At 40.8% G+C, this 15,512-nt stretch overlaps 1 protein-coding gene across 1 annotated transcript in view; it reads right to left on the bottom strand.

The window, feature by feature from the left end:
* Window positions 1-8,855: 8,855 nt before the first annotated feature.
* Window positions 8,856-15,512, bottom strand: part of LOC142197638 (amine sulfotransferase-like) — a 45,602-nt gene continuing 38,945 nt past the window's right edge. Inside the window, exons 5-6 of the mRNA XM_075268107.1 lie at window positions 10,410-10,590; window positions 8,856-8,986 (exon numbers count right to left, since the gene is read on the bottom strand). Coding sequence (XP_075124208.1) covers window positions 8,856-8,986; window positions 10,410-10,590 — 312 coding nt within the window. The remainder of the gene's footprint in view (window positions 8,987-10,409; window positions 10,591-15,512) is intronic.

Here is a 15,512-nt window from a genome sequence, read left to right as displayed (position 1 = left end):
TACACGCATGTATTATAAAGTGGTCTTCAGTGTAAAATGGGAATTACACATCTTTTTTTTATTAAGGACTGCATAGGTGTAACATCTCTGCCTGTTCAGGTCACTGCGCCACCCTCTGCTCGCATGTGGCGGTGCAGGAGGCGTGTGCAGTTTAGTTCCTTGCTTAGAGTTTTTGGATACACTGTGAACACGGCTCTAGTTCTTTAATTGAATTTACACCACACCCATCTTCTGCCCTTGTCTGCCTCTGTCCATGAAGTAGTTAAATTTGGTCCTGCCCTGTGATTGACAGCCTGCCTTCCTGTCAGGTCCAGGGCGGGTTCATCCAACCCTATTTAGTCTTGGCTCACATGCACACTGGTGGCTGTTATTGCCTCGTGCTTGCTGGCTTTCTCTTGCTGTTTAGTTACTTGTATTCTTAATCCTGACCTTGGCTCTTCCTATTGACTACTCTTTTGGACTTCGATTTGACACTGCATTGCTGGACTGTTACCGAACCCTGGCTAGCTGACCTCGCTTTGTTGTGTTCGTCTAGTCTGCGTTTTGTGTGTCACATATATAGGAAGGGATCGTCTCCAAGTTGCCGCCTATTACATAGGATAGGGCCTGGCAAGAGGAAGGGACAGTGGGGGGCTTCAGCTTAGGGCTCACTGTCTCTTGTGCCCCTTCCTCCAGGATTCTCCAGAAGCTACTGGAGAATTGTCATCTAGCAATTCCATAACAATAGGGGACATAAACTGATCTAATTCACCTTTGCCTATTTTCTTGTCTTAGATTGTGCTATCCATGGGAAGGACACTCATATTCATGGGGCACTCTGCTGGCACTGAGCAGAGCCTGTTTGTTTTTAAGGGACTCACTATGATGGAGGAACCTTGGCTGTTAATGTGACCTATACGTGTACACAGGTTTACAAATCCAAATTGGCTACCATTATGATATAGTAATCCTGGTAGGCAATTACAGTGGGGCAAAAAAGTATTTAGTCAGTCACCAATAGTGCAAGTTCCACCACTTAAAAAGATGAGAGGTGTCTGTAATTTACATCATAGGTAGACCTCAACTATGAGAGACAAAATCAGAAAACAAATCCAGAAAATCACATTGTCTGATACTATTTGGCATTGAGATCCAACTGCAGATCTCAATTCCTGACAGCGTTTCAACAGTGATTTGCTCCAAAACTGTACATCCAATCATCGAGTTCTTGATCATTTTAAAGATGGGATTCTCCTCTTTAAAATGCAATTGAAAGCATCAAGATATGTTGATGCAGTCCAAAGATATAGAGCTCCAAAGTGTCCCCCCCCCTCCTGTCTAAGCAAGCAATTTGCGATCTAACAAGAAAGGAAGAGGGACACGGAGCAGTGCAGCAGAGAGAGAGAGACAGAGGGTAAGATCTGACTCTCTGCATAACTTGTATGTGACAGCAGGAGGGGGTGGCAGGGACTCTATTGTCCCTATTAACCCTTCTCCTGCCAATCAGAGCGTATACTATACATTTGTCTCTGATTGTCACATACAGTTATAATGTAATTCCCCCCTGAGCTTTACTAGTGGGGTATTCTTATGTTATACCTCCTGAACATAAACCAACAAACCAGAAAAGGAACTACAGGAATGACGTATAAAAATATAAATTTAATTAGACAACGACAAGAACACATAACACTAATAAAAGGTGACTAATCACCAATTACCATCAATTGACCTTGGGCACATGGGTGGTAAAATATGGGTAAAGACACCATAGAGGGAATAAGAAGTACAATAACATATATAGAGATCAATAAGGAGGCTAATGTACCAAGCAGTCTCCTATAACCATACTAAATATCAGCATATAAAGAACTTACTGCACAAAATACTATATTACACAAAAATAGTGTTATAGCTCCCCCTAGTGGGGTGTCTTGGAATGACACCGAATATATATATATATATATATATATATATATATATATGTATATATATATTAGCTTTTACCCGCGACTTCGTCCGCGGAACCCTGACCCCCTGGGGGACGCACCTGGAGCGGAGCGCAGGCTTGTTCCTTTGTCTTGTGTCCGCAGCGGGCGCTTCCTACAACTGAGGGTCCATGGACCCTCGGGGCCAACCTTGCGGCCCGCTGGAACTGTTTACCTTCTCTCCTTCCTGGCGCCCGCAACCCCCCTTTCTCCCTACCCGCTTCCCCTTGGGGTTACTTCTTCCAGCTACCCCGTGCCCCTTTGTTCCCCAGGAACAGGCCCCCTTCCCCCCCTAACACCATGCCCCCTTCTTCCGTGTTACCTACTCTGGGCCCCCTTTTTCCCCCTTCCTCATGCCGCCTGTCCCCGTGTTACCGACCCCGTGCGGCCCGCTGGAAGTGTTTACCTCCTCTCCTTCCTGGCAGCCGCCACCCCCCTTTCTCTATACCCGCTTCCCCTTGTGGTTACTCCTTCCACCTACCCCGTGCCCCTTTGCCCCCCAGGAACGTGCCCTCTTCCCCCCCTAGTACCCGCGACTTCCTCTGCGGAAGGGTTCCTGGTTTGTGCGACCCACCTTCAGCGCAGGCTGTGGCTCCCCCATGGTGTCCCTTTTGTAACCCCCCTCCTCCCTTTGTTTTTCCAGGGCCCCCCCCTCCGACCCCCTCTCTCTTCCGCGGCACCCCAGATTAACCTTGCCCCCCCTTTTTCATGCAGTCCCCCCCTCCTATGACCCCGCACCTGTGGGGCACCCCTTGTACCCCCAACACCCCCCCCCCCCCGTTCTGCGGCACCCCAGATTAACCTTCCCCCCCTTTTTTATGCAGTCCCCCCCATGGCCCCGCACCTGTGAGGCACTCCTTGTACCCCCAACACCCCCCCCCTGTTCTGCGGCACCCCAGATTAACCTTGCCCCACCTTTTTCATGCAGTCCCCCCCTCCTATGACCCCGCACCTGTGAGGCACTCCTTGTACCCCTAACCCCCCCCCCCATTTAGCAGGCCCCCCTCCCTAAAATAGCCTAACTCCACTGGCATGACATGTAGTGCCCTGGTGTGGAATGATGGTGTGCGAACGCAGACATAGTGTGGCTGAGCGCTAGATACCTGACTGACCTGCAGACTCTGTAGGCCGCAGGCGGTGCGGGACAGCAGGCTTTCTTGACATCGGCGCAGGCGAGCCTGTCCCTGTCCGCAGCAGCATAGGGTGATCTGGCGGCGAGCCCTGCATGTCTCCCTGGTGCACAGCCGTTACAGAGCGCACAGCGACGCCATGTTGGTTTGTTTGCTGTGCGCCCGATAGCTCCGCCCACACAGAGCAGCGCCAGCCAATGAGGTGAGCGGATGAAGGGCCTGGGATGACGTCATCTCAGGTCCTGCAGCTGAAGTGTCTGGGATGACATCTCAGGTCCTTGAGCGAATGCTGAATTGAGAATCACCGTCGGCGGACGTGAATTCCGGTGGAGTACGGGGATACGAAGTAGCCTATTGTTCAATCTGGGACCCAAGGTATGTATGTGTTAAATTTCAGGTAAATTTGTTTGCCTCTTTAGGCGTGATTGAGGAACAAACATCCAAGCATCCAAACACACAAACATCCAAACACACATACTTTCACCTTTATAATATTATTAAGATATATACTGTATATATATATGTGTGTATTACATATACGGTGTAGTCTTATGCAAATAGCAAATGCAGTAAAGAGAGAGTGGGATGCTGAAAAATATGCAGTACCTCCTAATTTATAAGTATTGCCCCATATCCGGAAGGGAGAAGTGTAGGTCTAAGTGACTCACATGTTAATAATAGCCATACCAGAATCACTAAATATAAATCAAATGGTGAGCTTACCCATACTGTCAGAACAAGTGTTCCCCACAATAAAAGTGCCCACGTGCAGCAGAGAGAGAGAGACAGAGGGTAAGATCTAATGCCCATATCTCTGGACTGCATCAACATATCTTGATGCTTTAAAATGCATTTTAAAGAGAATCTCATCTTTAAAATGATACCAGGGACTTGATGATTTTACTTAGTCTTGGAACGATTCACTGTTGAAAACACTATTTGGCATTGAGATCCAACTGCAGATCTCAATTCCCGACAGCGTTTCAACAGTGAATTGCTCCAAAACTGTACATCCAATCATCGAGTAAGATCTGACTCTCTGCATAACTTGTATGTGACAGCAGGAGGGGGGTGGCAGGGACTCTATTGTCCCTATTAACCCTTCTCCTGCCAATCAGAGCGTATACTATACATTTGTCTCTGATTGTCACATACAGTTATAATGTAATTCCCCCCTGAGCTTTACTAGTGGGGTATTCATATGTTATACCTCCTGAACATAACCAGGAAGTTTGTTGGCACTGTGACCTAGACGTTTACCATTGTCTAGGTCGCAGAGCCAAAAAAAAAAAGTCGCACCAAACACTTACACAACATATACATAAAGTCGCAAATAAAGTTTACATTTCACCCAATCCCTGTCCTGTCTATACCTGAGCTTTCTACAGTAAAATACGTCTCTAGTGATATCCGTTACACACTAAAATAATAGTAATAATGATTATCACTAGAGATGAACATATAGATTGCTAAAATTATTATAGGGGGATGGAAAATTAACATTTTATGTTTATATACGTCAGGTGGTTGGTAACTATGGTTTCCTGACTATGTGTTCTAGGCGGAATGGATTATTGAAGACATGGGACGCCGTTAGAGCGCTTAAATGCTTGAAAACAACGGATACTGGTATTTTGAGTGTATTTCTTTATATTTGAAGTTGGATTTGTTATTGATGTTAGGTAAATCTATTTGTTTAATCTGATTTAGTTTATAGTGTTTTGTGTATATTTGCTTGAGTAAGTATTTTTCATATCATTATAGCATTGCAGTTAGATTATATTGTGTTGCATGGATTTGTTTATTATATTGTATGTTATTTATAGTTTAATTATATGTTTATAATTTGTATATGTATATTTGTGTATTTGTAATAGAAAGGGTTAACAGAAAGAGAGGAGTGGTCAATTTAGGTGTTTCTATTTATACGTACCTTTTAACTTGTAGCAGTAGGCCATGAGGAAGGGACACGCTCTGTCCAGAAACGCGTAGCCTTTCAAAATGCTTTGACTTTTTTGTCTACTCCATGTTACTTTGTAACATTTTTATTTTTTTGGACCCAAGAATAAAAGTTATGTTTTAAGAAATTTTCTGACGTGATACCTGGTTTGAAGCTGGATTTTACACCATTTAAAACCTTCATTGTTCACTGGTTAAAGTCCCACCAGTTTCCGGGCTTCCTAGGACCACGGTAATATACAACATTTATATATGCTTTGGTGAGCTGGATCTGCAACTTTCAAGTATCCCAAAAAAAAAAGTTGCACCAAACACTTACACAACATATACATAAAGTCGCAAATAAAGTTTACATTTCACCCAATCCCTGTCCTGTCTATACCTGAGCTTTCTACAGTAAAATACGTCTCTAGTGATGTCCGTTACACACTAAAATAATAGTAATAACGATTATCACTAGAGATGAACGTATAGATTGCTAAAATTTTTATAGGGGGATGGAAAATTAACATTTTTATGTAAAGTCCTATTTAATTTGCATGCACAAAATGGGATGGCGCATTTCTGCGATTTTGGCGATTCTTTAACACCCGCCCCTGTAAATATATACATGTGTGGTATGTATGAACTCCTCACATATTGCAGTTTTATGGACAGTACATTATGTTTGCAGAAAGGGATTTCTTGAGCCGCACTTTAGTGGCAAATTTGAATTTTTGCGCAATTTTTGCTAGCAATCTCTGTTTGCGGCAAAGTTGAATGAAGGTGGTTGTATGTATAAACTATTAAATTGTGTTTTTATATACGGTATGCTGTGTACTCTGAAAAAAGTTAGATTTTGGTATCACAGTCACAGTTTGGTAGGTGCAGTATAGCTTTTTAACATATTAGTGAACAACAGCAAAATCCTGCTTGTCTTCTGTATTCGTGTTTTTGGGAGTCCGAGCTCTTGTTGTAGTTGATGTTTGCAGTACATATAGTATATATACACATTGTATACACCATAAGCTATTATTTTAAAAGTATTTTGTATATGAATCTGAGATTGAACATGAGTTTTAGGTGCAAATATGTGTTTGTGTATTTTTTCAAAAAATTATTTGTGTTGGTCGCAAAGTTGCATGAAGGTGGATGTGGCTATCGATGACCCATTAAGACATTTGTAATCTTCAGGTTGTCTACTTTCAAAAAATATATAGGGTTTAGGGGTTCACTTACTTTTCATGGTGTGTAATCCCTACATTTTATAGGATGATACTTTTTTAACATTTCCAGCTTCAAAGCAGAATTTTGTTCCTTCCAGTTCTAGCGATTTTCTGAAGACACGTGCATGCGGGTTCAGGCCATAGTGATATGTATGAACTCTGCACATGTTGAACTCTTATTTTTAGGAGGTTTGGTGCATTTAATTTTTTGTTTGGTTTCCGCTTTTAACAACTAATATACATTTATTTGCATTTTTTCATAAAAAATTCACTTTAAATCAAAATTGCATGAAGGTGCCTGTTCGTATACAGTACCAAGTGGCATTCTGACAATGCTGCAGGTGTCTACTTTAAGAAAATATATAGGTATGGGGGGGGTTGGATGCTTTTTTAATGTTGCAATTTAGGTTTGATTTGTCCATCTCAAAACTGTGAAAATTGCTCTGGCTACTGGAGGTGCAAAATTTCCAGAGACCCTTGGCAGCGAAAAGGTTAAGCTGAAATCTTGGAAATTGAACCTATATAGAAAATTAAAAAGTCACATATACATATTTGTACAATAACATTGGACAAGAAATAACTAGAGATGGGCAAAAAGATTCCTTACAAATGGTTGCTGCAAAATACATTGCATCGTGAAAATACAGAGGAGACACTGGTCTGTTATGTTGGCTAGGTTCTTGTATCATCTGACATCACTTGACATAATATAAGATTTTAGCTGATGCTAGGTTCACACCTGCGCTCGGGTTTCCATTCTTCAGGTCCGCTTGGGGACCTGAAAAACGGAAACCCAATCCACTTAAAAAGCATTTACCTATGGATCCCTTAGACTATAATGGGGTCCGCTGAGTTTCTGCCCTGATCCCACCCAAAAAATGTGGAGAGAAAAGTCTTGCAAGCAGGAAGGGGGACAGAATTCCCCAGTGGAACCAAGTGCTTGTGTGAATCCAGTCTGAGGAAGTCGGAGCCAGTTTAGGATGTGTTCAAGCTGAGAGAATTATCATCACCGCTGCATGATCCAAAACAATGACTCAGTTTTGCTACTGGAAAACAGCAGCAACAGTGCGATATAATAGGAGGAGAAGTGGAACAAAGTTTCATTAGATTTAATCAATTATAGGTAGTGAAATCATAGGAGTGGAGAAAGGGAGAATTTCTGTGCTATGATTCCGTGACAGTGGAAATTTGAATATACACATCAAGTTTCATATATACTGGACAGTTAACCCTTTCATTGTCAATAATCTAATTTGTTAAGTCTTTTTAGTAATAGAAGGTTTGTTTGGTTTTTTTTAAATACAGTGTCAGATTGATCTGTGACTGTCCACTGTTAGGGGGCAACTGCCTCTGGATATGTTGTCATAGTCCAAATTGGTGACGCAATCATGAGTACTTGTAGAGCAGACAGAAAAACACTCAAGTATTGTAATCAGAATTTTCCAAAGTTTATTACATATTACTTAGCTTTTATAGAGAAATAATGGTTGTATGCTAATTTAGGCATAACAAACTACATCATATAGAAATATCAATTATCAGTGGTCAAAGTACAAAATGGGCATTTACAAACTAGGAATACGTGTATAAGCAATACATGAGTTAACACATGGTTGTCTGTGTCATCCATTTTAGTGTGTAAATGTGTTAGCACAGTCTGATGAAATGGATGCCATGACCTTCCAGGTTTCATGCTAATGGATGACAGACAAAACAAGAGATTATAACTGACTTCATATCTTGTGAACTTTATGCGTCTTGTTATGGCCATCAAGTATTGCGATGTACAAATATGGTAACTTGCATCCGCCAGCATGTAGTATGGAGGGGCAGCGAAAAACTGGTTTTAACTAGATATATTCTAATACGCACATAGACACAAAGATCAACACATTTAGTCAAAATATAAGCCTCAGGGTTACTGGGGAAGCCTCTTATCTGTTACTTCTGGCTATACGCTCAGGGTTAGTGGTTAGTTTTATTTTTCTAAGGAACTGGAATTAACCCCTCACACCACAGAGTATATTACATTGTTTATACTGACAAAGTCCTGTTAGTGAGAAATGTTTAAGGGTTTTTTATTTTGGGAAATAGTGTTTGTTTTTTTTCATTAAATAACTGCAAATTACTATATTAATGGCAAAAAACATAAACAAGCTCACTGACACAGCCTGTTGTAAGTATGGTTAAGGGTTTTTTGTTAACCAATATACATATATTTTTTGTATAAAGAAAAAAAATAAACAAACCCCCCCCCCACAAAGTTTCAGAATTGTTGACAATCACAATTATATAAGCAGTGTGGGAGGTAACAGCAACACTAGTTTGGTTTTGGTGGCACTGCCAGTGGCTGCAAGATTGCTGTGCTTCCTGAAAATGAAGATGAAGTTTTAGACTTAGCTCGCTCATCTTAGTTACAGAAGGATATTGTATCTGATAGTAATGATAAAGTAATAAGATTGCTTTCCATGGACAATGCTAATTGTTAAAAAAAAAAAAAAAAAAAAAAAATTATATATATATATATATATATATATATATATATATACACAGAAACCCTTTACATTACTAAAACCTCAAGACCAAATGGAATTCTAGGATTCAGCTTCTTCTTTGATATTCCAGCAAAACTTAATTGGTAGATCTCCCATCTTCTCCTTGTACATTTGATCCAGTTTCTCACTTTGCGCCACAGTCATGATATTTTTCCAGTCACCAATTGTTCCTACTCAAGGGTATAGAGAAATAATGAGTAAGATTTATTGGAACAAAGCAGAACATAATAGGGAGGGAAGTTTTAGAGTAAAAGGGTAGCAATATCTGCCAAAAGGTCATTATTGATATTTCTAAAATATATATTTATCTATTTTATCTTTTATGTTTTAGACACTCTAGGGCAGGGGTCCTCAAACTTTTTAAACAGTGGGCCGGAGGCAGAGCAGGTCGCACAGACATCGGGAGCGGAGCCCTCCAATAGGTAAAGTGAAGTGTGCTCCATGGCCTGGCCCGAGCTCCCCAGGAGCTTCATTATAAATGCACGCCTGCCGGCGTTGTCGGCGGGGCCAGACAGAAGTGCTTGGCGGGCCGCATGTGGCCCTCGGGCCGCAGTTTGAGGACCCCTGCTCTAGGGGCTCTGCTTATTAATACATACACTGCATTGCTAATGTTAATTCATCTACTTCTATTACAGCCTACATTAGAATCACTGTAATGACTGGCCTGAAAGCCTAGAGTAGGCTCCCAGTTGTCATGGTAATGGGTCACCATAACCCTTATGCATTTCGCCTATCTAATAGGTTCATCAGACGTCAGATACTGCAGACAAAATAAAGTGTAAGACCTACACTTTATTTTATCTGCAGTATCTGACCTCTGATGGACCTTTTAGATAGGCGAAATGCATAAGGGTCATACTAGTTTAGGACAATAGCCTAGCCTCCAGCCTATATCAGATGGCTTGTTTATCAGGAGACCTCGTACCTGGGCTAAATTCCTGGGGGTCCTCTTAGGGACACTTGTGACTGGTTTGCTATACAGTGGGCTGATTTTAATTGGTTGCTCGCTTTATAATTTAGGGGTCTTGATTTAAGGAAAAACAATATATGAACCAGCACTTATTCTTTTTGACACGTTAGGGTAAGGTCACACGGAGTAACGTGCCGCGTGATGTGGCACGTATACGGCGTGTGAGACTTTGTGGGCCGTATACGCTCCCATTGATTTCAATGGGAGCCTGGATCGTATACGCCGCGTTATTTTGCGGCCGCAAAATAACGCGACGGTGTCACATATACAAAGACAGAGAGGCTGGAGGGATTCCCATCTATTGACTTACCATATAATCCCCTTAAAGAAGATGTATAAATTATTCCATTAATGATATGTAGCTACCCACTTCATTCATAGAAGTATCCATAAATGTATTATCATAGGAGTCAGTCTGTGTTTGGTTTAGTTGTTTGCATGGACCCTGTGTAGCAGCGCATACTATGGCTATGGCTATGGTTGTGTATCATGAACCTATAAGCACAGGCTCATAAAAATCTGTGTATGTTTTTCTATGCATTACTGTGTCTCCTTAGCCTTTGCCTTCCTGGCAGGTGTATCTGGGACACTAAACCACCAGCAAAACTTCAGTACTACTTTACCTTTACGTAGATAACTTCCTCTACTGTGGTCTATAATATCTTCGGGAATAAATGAGTAATTAGCAAGTGGATCTTCTTTCATATTCTTAAAACTTGCTTTTTCCAATACAATGTCTATTGCTTTTTCATCAAGTTTTATATCCACAAATTTGCATATTTTCAGCACAGCAGATCGTAGGTCCTAAAATGAAAGCACATATGAGCTCCCACAATGCACACAAAGAGTAGGAAATGTTTGAGGTTTGCAATGTCATACGATAACCAACCTCTTTCAATATGTTTGGTGCCAATTGCTATTTGTTACTAAGAACAGAGCCAAGACTAGCATTAACCCTTAGACGCACCAGGATGTACAGTTACGTTCTGGTGTGCGTGAAAAAACATGACAGCCACACTAGCTGCTGGGTCTGCTCTGTTTCATACAGCAGGGACTTGGCAGCATTGACCGTGATCAGAGATGACCACGGCATCACGGTTACTTTCACTTTCAATTTTATTTTCGGTAATGGGATAGTACTGTTAGGGACATTAAGGGGTCCCCATGATAGAGTATGTTGCTGAGTTCCAAATTAAATATCAGGCCTGAAGTAATTACGCCCATTATCAGGTCTGGAGAAGCCACACACACACAACTGATGGTGTATCAAGTGAGTTCTAATTTAATGGTGCACAAAGGTGGTTTAAATACAATACAGACAAGAGCAGGTTGGACTATTCTAATAACATAACATGGTTGGCATAAAATGATTGGTTATAAGATAAACCTGGCACATGACTATTGGCTGAGGCCTTATGTATTTTGCATATCATTACAGCTTAATGGACTTTGTACTTTGTCCTTAAACAAAGAAAGTTTCAAAAACACTTATGTGTGAACTAGCAGCTCACACTATGTCTATATGCATATATCATGGAAACAGAGATAAGATGTCATGTTGGTGCTAAATGAGTCTCAGTGACCTCCATATACCATGAAGATAAGATATACAAATAGCCAGCTGCGACTTACTTACACAGTTTATGTGTGAAAGGTTACAAGATGACTGACAAAATACAAAGATGGAGGATTTGACTCTAACATTCCCCCATTTTGAGATGGTTGAATACAGGAATCCATATTTAGGTACTTCAGTGACCTAATGTCTACTGCCGGACTTTACCAGATTCCCCTCATATGCTCCTGTATTCTAACCTAATCTCAATCATAGTTCTGGCCTTTTATATCTTGGTCTGCTCATCCTTTTGTATATGTTTTGTATTAAACAAACAAAATGAACATAAGATTTTTACTACAACTTGCTGATATTTACTTGTTTATACTATGTATCGTTCCTAAAATATGAAGTGGTATCTTCTTAACTATATACCTCAAACATTTCCTGTTGCGTCAAAGAAACAGCTATATATGACATGACTTAGGCTAATATGGGGTTATGAGGACATATCCTACAATCTGACACATTCAGATCTTCGATCAAACTCATATGATGTTTAAGAAACTTATTGTCCCACTTCATTGTTAAATGTTCTATGCAGGCTTATCGTCAGGACCATCTGTAACAGCATTATCAGGAGAATCTTCATCGCTTTGTGTGTAGAGACTTTCTTGCAATATGAAGCATGGATACAATTAGGCTCTCCTTCAAATTTCACAGAAGGACTGGTTATCATCAGCATTTGGAAGGGACCATCAAATCTTGTCTCCAAGGTTTTTCTCACGTGTCTCTTTATCACCATCAATCTCTTGGTTCAAATGAATAGGTCCCGCCCACTAACTTAAAATCTGAGAAGGAGAGAAAACTCAAAACTATACATTAGTCAAATGTTTTTGCCAATACATCACATAGTCAGTCAGTACACCATACCACATCTGTAGGAGTTGCCAAGAATACAACCCTCAAAGAAAGTTTGACATGGGCTAAAGCCAATTCTTCTCTTAGGAGGGTACCTTACAGAAAATACCAATACAAGTGACACACTACTTCTTCAGTAGCCGTCTATCTGCAGCCCCGTTTGTGATGGCTTTCTTCACCAGATATGCCTCAGACTTTTCTGAAGATAGATAACTATACACACAAGCACGTACTTATACCATCTCACCTTTAGTAACTGCATATAGTTAACCTGCAATCTCTGGAACGGGTACAAGGGCTCTGGGCCTGGCTCTGAGAAACTTTTCACTTTTTGGCCTACTTTGCATTTAACACATGCCATGCAGTGTCTGTAGTGATGTTAAATCCTGCAGCCGCCCATCCTCTGCTCACCAGGTCACACATGGCTACTTCTAAACACTGCTTTATGCCATCAGTGGGGACAATGCACTCAGTAAATATATTCTCTTACCACCGGAGATCAGGACTTGTACATCCTCTTTTACTGTAGTCCTGGACCATTTTTGGTGCCTCAGTGTTGTAAAACCTGAAAAGAGAGCTAAAAGGGGGGTTTGGGTCGAGTATAATGACCAATTATCAGTAAGGCATATCCCCTAGGCCTCTGCAACTGGGTTAGTGGCAGTGTCTGCCCACAAGTTACCTCTACTTTCCTTCGTATCAGCCTTAGTGTGTGTCCTGACTTTTGACTATACCCACCTGTGTGGGGGCAGCAGGGTCTATCACTACCTGAACAGCATGGAAATCCTTTTAAGCTTAACATTGACCCTACAGAAAGCTCTCGCTTTCCAGATTGGACCATAGTCCCACTATATCAAACACCTACCCTCAGACATTGTACCCTGTCTCAGTGATGGCTTCTAGTTCAACTTCATGAGCTGAGACCCATACAGTTCTATAATGGTTCTACTTGTGCTTGGTTTTACCCTTGGTTTACCTCATATTCAGTGACCATGACATATCTGGTGCAGAATCCACCATCATTCCCAAATCGAGAATCATCTAAAATAAAAGAACTCTCATCAGAGTTAACAATAGATTCATCATTTATTAACCAAATCAGCAAAAGTAAAATTAATTTTAAGTTATCTGACTCTCCTTACTCCTCCCCTGAAACTATTGTTAACAGGTTAGAAGGGACTTGTAGTGCAGCACAGAATGCAAAGCTTACATTAGAAGACATAGATAAGACACACTGCAGCCTGAGATATCCAGCCATTGTCATCTTTGTTTCCAATACAAGATTTATTACCCCTTGTCTTATCATGGAAGCAGCTGCGCTGACTCTCCCCACACTTGTCATAGCTGTAGTACTACATATCCCAGCAGACTTATTTATACAATCCCAAGTAAATTCAGTTCTTTAAAGCTTCTAAACACTCCAGAAATTCATTGAGGTAAGTAAATACTCAAAATATATCAGCCATTACAGAGCAGATATGTGAGTGACTTCTGATTTACTTAGACAGCTATCTAACACCTTGTCGCAAACAATGACCCAGAAACACCACTTTAACTTTGTAGAACTGCAATTTATCTTTACCTGCGTGTACATATTAGGGGATTCTGTGCCCCTTGTGGCAAGATAGTTCACATGTATTGCCTACCCCTATGGGGCCTAATCCCATATCAGAAAGAACATCTGAATAACTTTTTCACACAATAAATCCCGATTGTTAACATTCATGAATTTATAGTATAAACCCATAACAAATATTTATGTTACAAGTGTAAAGCCCATGTGATATATTTGAAACACATACGCACCAATACACACTGAGTACATAATACATGTACATGGTATATCAAGTACATCTCATTTACACCAGAACACACATATATGTATTCAACAATGGAAAGAACTTTTATGCCTCCCTTTCATATCTACTTGTCACCACCCTCTGTGGTTATCAGCATTCAATATCTGCTTGCTGTGGAGACTGAAAATGTAACAATACAGACATGGACAAACAGAACATGTACACATAGCAGACACATGTAACATGTACATATAACTGACACACATATATGGGCCCATTCACTTTTCTGAACCTTCCATATAAACATGCAACGTCACACTGGAGCTCCAGACAGAACAAAACAAATGTCAATTAAATCAAAAAGAACTTGTCTGAACTAAAATAAAAATATTCATATATTTTGTACCGGGATATCACTTATCGTCTCGGGACGGCTTATTCCTACAAATAGGCACAGAGTTAGTTATAATTCCTGCGCAGCTAAATATTGAGGAGAAAACAAACCAAAACATGTAAATAGTTGCCTTCATCTTCTTACCAATTTGCATATTACTATAAAATAAACATAATAATGTTGATCTCATATTTATACCATTTATCCAATTTTTAAAAACATTACCATGAGGGGAGCATTCTCAAAATGGGAAACCTTTCCTGAATAAAAGGACACTATAGACATTCTAGAAATAACTTAATGTCCACCCCCAAGCCTATATACACACATATGTGTATACACATACCTACACTTAACCTGCAGTATCCTCACCACAAAACATATCATGTTTCCACTTTCCACTAACCAACAAACTAACAACACAATGCTAAGTGCCAAGCACATTAACCCTTTAGCTGGACTGTCAATGGATGCTCACTATACATTTCCTTACACTCAAAGCCTTTGTCCTTCGCTTAGGACACCAGCAATCTCTAGCCAAGTGTCCCTGGTTTCCACAATTAAAACACTTCCTGGTTACCCTCTATCCCTGTATCTGTCCTGCCTATTCTCCATTGGTAACTCCTGCTCTTTTAATTTTTTTTTTTTTTTTTTTTTTTTTTCTTGAGCGGCATCTTCTTCTCTCTCTCCCATTCCTATTAGTTCATATGGGGGTATACCCTACCTCAGAGGGTCCCTCCCCCATAATAGCTGATGGCCAGTCAGCCGTGAGCATCCCACTCCTCTAGGGCAATTAAGACAATAGAGGGTCACTTTTGACTCACCTAGTGGGACCTCCCAAACAGTCACTCTGTTTTCATTGAACTAATCTCTAATGTGCATGTTCTGGCGTAGTGCTCAGGGCAAAACCCTCATTTGGTTTCCACAGACTTCACTTTGTCTGTGTCCCTCTATCGAACACCCCTGAATCATTGCACATACTTACTCAGATTCTACTCAGTCCTTAGTGTCCAAAACAAGGACTTTTCAATCACTCAGTACTTCCACTCTCGCAACTCTA

This window comes from Leptodactylus fuscus, chromosome 3 (assembly GCF_031893055.1).
Source record: "Leptodactylus fuscus isolate aLepFus1 chromosome 3, aLepFus1.hap2, whole genome shotgun sequence".
NCBI lineage: Eukaryota > Metazoa > Chordata > Amphibia > Anura > Leptodactylidae > Leptodactylus > Leptodactylus fuscus.
The sequence above is the reverse complement of the archived record's forward strand: the minus strand, read 5'-3'. Positions and strand labels throughout refer to the sequence as shown.